At 34.4% G+C, this 7,457-nt stretch overlaps 1 protein-coding gene across 4 annotated transcripts in view; it reads right to left on the bottom strand.

Moving 5' to 3' along the window:
• The window catches only part of LOC107023561 (protein HESO1), a 19,269-nt gene extending 12,133 nt beyond the window's left edge, over window positions 1–7,136 (bottom strand). The window contains exons 1-7 of one of the 4 annotated variants that reach the window (XM_027917763.1): window positions 6,939–7,113; window positions 5,840–5,903; window positions 3,869–4,082; window positions 3,013–3,177; window positions 1,666–1,841; window positions 1,497–1,592; window positions 762–831 (exon numbers count right to left, since the gene is read on the bottom strand). In XM_027917763.1, the coding sequence (XP_027773564.1) occupies window positions 762–831; window positions 1,497–1,592; window positions 1,666–1,841; window positions 3,013–3,177; window positions 3,869–4,007 (646 nt within the window). In that variant the 5' untranslated portion in view covers window positions 4,008–4,082; window positions 5,840–5,903; window positions 6,939–7,113. Of the gene's footprint in view, window positions 1–761; window positions 832–1,496; window positions 1,593–1,665; window positions 1,842–3,012; window positions 3,178–3,868; window positions 4,083–4,196; window positions 4,297–5,839; window positions 6,916–6,938 lie in introns of those variants that run through there. The other 3 variants (XM_015224286.2, XM_027917764.1, XM_027917762.1) reach the window with 3 other exon arrangements.
• Window positions 7,137–7,457: the final 321 nt, after the last annotated feature.

The raw sequence follows: 7,457 nt of genomic DNA, 5'->3' as shown, positions 1-7,457 counted from the left end.
CCCAGGTGATTCATACTTGATAAAGTACTTCAAAATCTTTGAAACTCACTTTTTTTTACCCTCCCCTGCTCTCATCTCCTTCCAACTACTAATTATTTCCATTCTTGATATATCTCCGATTAAGAGTTGCATACAAGAAGTGATGAAAATTTCACTTAGCATCTTCAAATTATCAAGGAACCATTGTAAACAAACTTCTTTCTAATTCATAGTTGATAGAATACTTCAAACGCTTTAAATCCCTCACCTTTTAAATTACCATCCTCCCTCCTTTCATCTCCTTCCCGCAACAAAGTATTCCCAGTCTAAATCTTAACTCAGCTGAGGAGTACCATACTTAATTGAATTGTTTCACTCAGTATCTTTGAATTTAAGGAAACCATTGGAACAATTATGCAAAAAAAAAAAATTAGAGAAAAAAAATGTGTGCTAGTGATGATCTTCTTGAGGATTCGTGAGGGGGCAAATATCTTTTTGGAAAGACATCCTACAACAACTTCTCCAGAAGATTCTTTTTTGGAAGAAAGGGAACTGCAAAAACTTCTTGATGAAACTTAAGCAAAGTCATTGGTAGAAACAAATCTTGCAACCTTTGGAAAATGGAAAATTCCACAAACAAATGTCACCTGATTTCCTTGGATAGAGAACCACCATAAACTATCAGATGTAAAGAGCTCACGCTCCAACAACAAAACAGTAAATTTGACACAGAAAGATGGATCAGCATATTCAAACAATAACAAACAAATCATTTTAAGTACCTGTAAGATCATCAACCATACTTCCTGGATATATTTCTTTAAGAGGTGGTAAAATTGCAGGTACACATGTCTGCAAAAATCAGTAGGCTAGCTAAGACCAGAAGGGAAACCCTTATTACAAATGAGATGAGAGTAATTTTAATAGAACTGTAACAGCCTTAAAAAAGGAAACATAACCAACAACATTGTAAGAATGAAGTCCAGATAAGTTGGTATCTACCATGGTTGAAAATAAGAGATCAAGAAAACATCATCTACCTTTTCTTTTCTTTTTTTCCATACCTATGTTTCTTATTTCAATATTCATGTACTTATGAGCAGGTAAATAGATGGGGTTGACTCTCCTAAAGTGTTTTCCAAGAAAATCACCCATCTCCAATAGTATTTCCTCAGTCCCTACTTCTCACTGGAAATCCACTTTTTTTCTACTCTTTACTTCCTGATGATAAATAACTCTTCTTCCTAATGCTTCCTTAATTCTTTTAATTATAAAAATGTAAAAGCTAATAATAATAAAACCATATAATAAAAAATGCGCTCTTTTTTCCTCTTTTTCCTTCTATCCTCTAGGTAAAAAAGGATCTACAAACCATGTTTTTGCTTCAGATGAAATGCAAGTCTGCAATGTGAAATCCAGAGTTTATTATCCTATAGCAATAGGACACATGCTCTTCAATATTTTGGGGATGCTCAACTAATAACTGTCTAGCTAAAACTAATGCAACAGAAAGTTACCTGAAAGTGGAAGACAACTAACAAGCTTAGAGAATAAGAGTTCAAAGTTCCAGTCTTAGAATCATTGATATTATGTGCCTTAGCCCATTCTTTCACCTACACAAAGAGGAGAAAATCATCAAACTAAGTCACATTATTCAAAGGTAGCCTATCTTTTATGAGTGTATACCAGTAAGACCATATCACGAAATCTTCCATCAATCATGTTGATCCAGTATAATATCTTGGACTTCATTTGGCCGCTCAAATTATTGATTGATATATCACAAGAAATATTGTAATTGCCCTGAAACTTCAAGATTGGGACTCGTGCATTGGTAATAAATTGCAGCTTTCGGCATCCACCTGGGAAGTAGTGCTAGCAATGAATAAGACCAACACTCTAGAAATCAAGAAACAAACAAGAGTGAAGATTTCTAAGGCTTTTCTCCAACAATACCAGCAGCACCATCTATTAAATGAAATTACAATCAAGAAAGACAAGAAGAACTAGGTTTGACTCGGACAATTATCAACACACTTGAATATAACAAGTCGTGTTTGGGGTTTCTAGTCTGAGCAAAAATCCTTTCCACAATCGCTTTTTCATTCTGTTGTTGCTGCTGCTGCTGCTTTGTTGATGAGTGCATCTCTAATAAAATCCCAACTTTATATAATAAGATAACTTTAGTCACAAAATGCTAAATCTTTTTCAGAACCCTATTACTAAGGTTGTTAATGCTGAATCGATAAATATTCGAAGGCATTTCATAACATAATGATATCTCATGTTAAACTGTAAAAACGGTGAGGTACTTTGGACAAGATCCAGAACTTGATTTGAGAACATAAGTAAACCATGAGCTAATAAGGAAAACAGCGCAAAGACGTGATCTCAAGTACTAAAATGCATCTCTGACAATCATATGAAGAAAAATGGATTATGATCTCCAATCCTGCATACAAACATAGTTCTTATCTTGTTGTTAACAAGGTTGGGTAATAAAATAAGAACATATATATCCCCTTCAACCCCCTAGAGAATAATTCTATTTACAAAATAACACCTGGTAACTGGAAAAGATATTAAAACAACTGACAAAGCTATTAGATTTTCAGTCAGTACTCATTTTGAGAAAGAGGGGCACAAATTGATATCCAGTTTCAGGAAGCATTGGAATTTTCCTTCAGGAGGTGCTAATTATATAAAATTGATATCTGAATAGAAGACCTCAGAATCACTGTTATCATTCTTTCAATTCATTTTCAATGACACAGAGGCGGTTTTCCTTCATTTAAAAGTTCTAAGCACTTTCTACTAAACCAAAGAAAACTTCCTATTATTTATCTTCTATTTCAGCAACCCTATATTTACAGTCCCCCAAATGATTATGAATATATTTAACTTTCATCAAAAGAAATTTCAAGCTATTTGACCATTGATCCTTGTTAGAAATAGAACATTTTCATAATAAAGATGTTAGCAAAGAAATTGTCTGTTTAAGCAAATCAAAGGGCATTCATCATGAGATCATACCTTTAGCTCTCAAAGCTTTTAGTACATCCCCTAGTAGATTTAGTTTGCACTTCTTCCCAGCAGCTGATATATGTAATCCATTGGGCAACTCTATGGAAATATCAAGATCTCCCCATCTTGTAAAAAGATTTGATACAAAAGATCCGAATGGCTCTACAGTTGCCCCTGGTCAAAGAGTAGAAGCTGAGAATGGTAGGTTTTGCACTTGTTAACCGAAACAGTATCCAAGTCTTCACCTTTAACATACCAAGATGACCCAAAGAAGGATAATTCCAGGAGAAGAACTCACACTTCACTAAATTAGCATCTAATTTACATGTAAGAAGAAATTCAGAAGACCAAAATAGAGTTCTTCATCCTATCGAAATCATCGTTAACTTAAACTGCATCCTTTACTGTTCATTCCAATCCATCGAATTAGACAACTAATGATGCAAAAGATTTATAGATGGAGCAAACCATTTAGATAATATATAAAAATTCACTCCCTCTTGGTTGAAAGGAACTCCTATAGATCCAATAAACAAAGTAACGATTCCTAATACAAATATTGGGGCTAAACCACTTTACGCTCAAACAGTAGTCATAAAAGGTCAAAATATGGTCCGAGAAGAACCAATTTTTAATTCCAAAATCAAAATAAGTATGGGAATGAGCTATTAAATTACAAGGAAAACACCATCCATTGAGTTTCAGTACATAAAAACACCTCTATATGCCAACCCACAACATTGTACGCCATATTTAAATGATTGGAAAATCAAGAAGCTCATCTCTACAAGTGAAAAATAAGTATTCTAACCATCAAAGTTCCACTGAATCGTGAAGTAAAAAAAGCATCACCACTTTGAATTACCTCTCAGGATTTCTATGCTTTCAACCACAGCTCGAAGTTCGTGAATGAGTTGAAATCGCATAGACCAATCCTCCTCTGAGGGATTGATGGAGTGAAGTATATTCTGAAGAGTATGCTCCAACAAGCTGTAGCCATTCATTTTGAGAACCAGATACCACTGATTCTAGCTTATAGAAGACGCTATATCAAACTCTCCATGAAAAGAATTCACTACCTGCAGAAAGAAGGGATAAGAAGAAGGTTTATAACATTTGGTGCAACTACTAAAGAAAAAATGATACAATTGAAATATGGTGAGTCTAACAGGAGAGTAGTTTAGATTCCTTACATACTAAGATCTTTTTAATGACTAGGGAACGCGCAGCCGCTACCCTTTGAGTGCACACAAGTTTAAGCCCGCTCCAGAAGGTTTATAACATTTAGTGCAACTACTCAAGAAAAGATGACACAATTGAAATATGGTGAGTCTAACAGGAGAGTAGTTTAGATTCCTTATATACTAAGATCTTTTTAATGACTAGGGAACTTGCAGCCACTACCCTTTGAGTGCACACAAGTTTAAGCCCACTCCAGTATAATAGCCTAAAAACCACACACGAGAGGTAAACCGCACTAGGTGAACCCCATACGATGAGCTTTATTAAGAAAGAATACAGGGGTTTTGAACCTGAGAACCCCCATCTGGGAGATCACTGGCTCAACCAACTCAGCCACCCTTGTGGGTTCCTTTCATACTAAGATTTGAATTATCTTTACAATAGCACTGTTGTCAAAGGCGTTCTTAATCCCTGAAGCGAGGCTCACATGTTGAGCGCTTCGATTTGCTTAATATGCGCTTCAATATCGTCATCAAGGTTCTAAGGCATACTTTCCCTTGCCAATGAACCTCTTTTGAAAAAGTGACACTAAACAATTGATTTTTCACTTTACAGTAATTTATTTTCAATTTTTTTGTTCATATATTTGTCATCATGCTTATAAATTATTAGTCTACTAAAAATATAAATTTGTATTTTTTTTCTCCCTTTGCGCCTTTTTTCATTATAGCCCACACTTTATTTGCAATTTGTGTTTAAAGCCCCAACAGACCTTAGAGCTTCTTTGTGCTTTTTGCTTTTGATAACAGTGAACAACAGGGCCATAAAATAAACTGAAGTTGCTTCAACATTCAGATACTCAAATATTTTATTGGCTCACTGACATGTTACCTACCATGTTCATTGGATCTAAATGTATTAAAGCAAAAAGGATTGACAACAAGAAGACACTCTTGCCACCAGCCACCACACATATTATTACATCATCAACCAAAGGATAAAATGATAAAAGAAATACTAGCATCCCCAAATTACTGAGTACTAAAAGTAAATAAATGTTAATATCAATCACCTTGGATTGCCAAAGAGGACATTAAGAAACATATCAACAAGAGAGAATAGTAAAAGCCAAATCACAACCCACCGATGGTATACTTAGTGTAAGCAAGCTCTAATATCACATCTTTGGATATAACACCCAGTTAGAGAAAAGAAAATCAAATTAGAGATAAGTTGTTGATAGCATCATGCATAGGCAAAAGAAGCATGAGGAGGCAAAGCCCCCATCTTTCGCATATCTTGCTCATCCGACTGGCATGAATCACCAAACCAGACTTATGGCATCCAAGTCATAAACTTCACACTGCTCAGTCCTAAAGTCATGTCATTCCTAACAAGTTAATATTATTACACCATACCAGATAAAGCCACCCATCCACCACTTAAGAAAGACCAAAAAAACAAGAAGTCAGACCTCGTTTCGAGTTCATTAGTGTGGTCCACCTTTTCTATTATGCTTAATATGTACAGAAGTGAAACTGGATGCATTGAAATTGCAATTAACCAAAAGAAATGAACACACCAAACACCATTTTTTTAGAAGAACATCAAAGATATTTTATACACAAAATAGTAAATAGATTATGTGCCTTACATTACACAATCATGCTCAAAAGCTATGGAACCGAGTTCAGCAAGCAAGCATTCATTTAATTTACCTAACAAGCATAATAAACAAGTCCTTTTCAGTATGCGTACTGGCTTATCCATCAATCCAATTCTGCATGCCTTACAAAAGGACTTATCTGATGAAAGAACCCACTTCCACAACTAAGAAAAACACTCACATTTTTTTATACATCCTTTACAAGTAACATGATTGCAAAGCAAATTTGAAAGGTAATAAAAATAAGTAATGAAGTTTCCAGAGCAAAAACCTCAGTAAGAGAATTGAAGTTTATGCTTGTACATACAAACTCCCGTAATCAAGGAAACGATAATTTAAGTTTATGCTTGTACAAACAAACTCCTATAATCTATAAAACGATAATTTCAGTTCATATTCAAGTAATTGGACAAAATGTTTCAACATCATAAATATGCAATAGGATGATTAATATATTAGCCTATGTTGATTCACTGGTATCTAATAAGTTTGTACGTAGGATGGAGCTTTCTCTGGGGTTACCAACCACCTAGGTTTTTAATCAGATGCTTTTAGACCCAAATTCCATATTTTCTTCTAATATGATACTGATAGTAAGAGAGTTAGGTGAGAGATTTCTTGTAGGGATTCCCAACCCTCCTAGTCTCCACCTAGTTGTGGAATAGGGGTTCTTGATATGAAGGTGGCAAGGAGGCTGAAGAGGGCCACAGTAGAAGCAACTGATCTTTTGATCATTCAATTGTGGCAAAAGTAAACCACATTTCCAAAATGATGGGCTGAACCAAGTAGATTTACGAAGAATGGCTAATATCTGGCAATTATTGAACAAGCTAGTTAGGCATTAAGCTTTTAGTTTTTTGTATCCAAATCTTTCAGTTGGGTCAGACAAGCCATTAAGCTATATAATACTGTCCAGGGCAGGGCGTATATCAACAGTATGAGCAATCAATTACAGAGATACATATAAATAAGCAATCGGACAACAACAACAACATAATCAAGAGTAACAAGTAAGTAGGATAGAGTAGCGAAATGCAGTGAAACTTGACCCTAATCAACAATTCTGTAAACCAATATTGGCACTGACCTAAAAATGAGGGCGACAATCTCGCAAAGTGAGATTTTCGATGTTTAATGGGGGAAACGCGTATCTCTTTATTCCACTCCTCACTCCACCCACAAAGATTGGAATTTCATTGACGACCGACCACTTTCAACTTTCAACTATGAACTTTCGACAATCCCTAATTTCCATGTACCTTACTTTATACACTTTTACTACACTATTTCCCTATAAAAGTTATATGTCAATTCTAATTAATTACTCTACTTAAGAGTATTAGTTAAGCTTCTTCAATTGTAAATAATAATCTCTCCATCTAACGATATTTATTTCTTATTGATTTTGCACACTTTTTGAGAAATTATTCTCTCTATCTTTATTACTTGTTCATTTTTAAATTTGGATACTTATTAATAAAATAATAATTAACATAGTGATTTTATCATTTTATTTTTATTAATTATAAAGTGGAAGAATTAAATATTTAATATTTTCAAGAAGTTTTACCTTTTTCAAAGTAATTAATTGAGGATGTAATAGGTA

Source organism: Solanum pennellii, chromosome 6, assembly GCF_001406875.1.
Source record: "Solanum pennellii chromosome 6, SPENNV200".
Classification (NCBI taxonomy): Eukaryota; Viridiplantae; Streptophyta; class Magnoliopsida; order Solanales; family Solanaceae; genus Solanum; species Solanum pennellii.
Note: the sequence above shows the minus strand (reverse complement) of the source record. Positions and strands in the feature narration are given on the sequence as shown.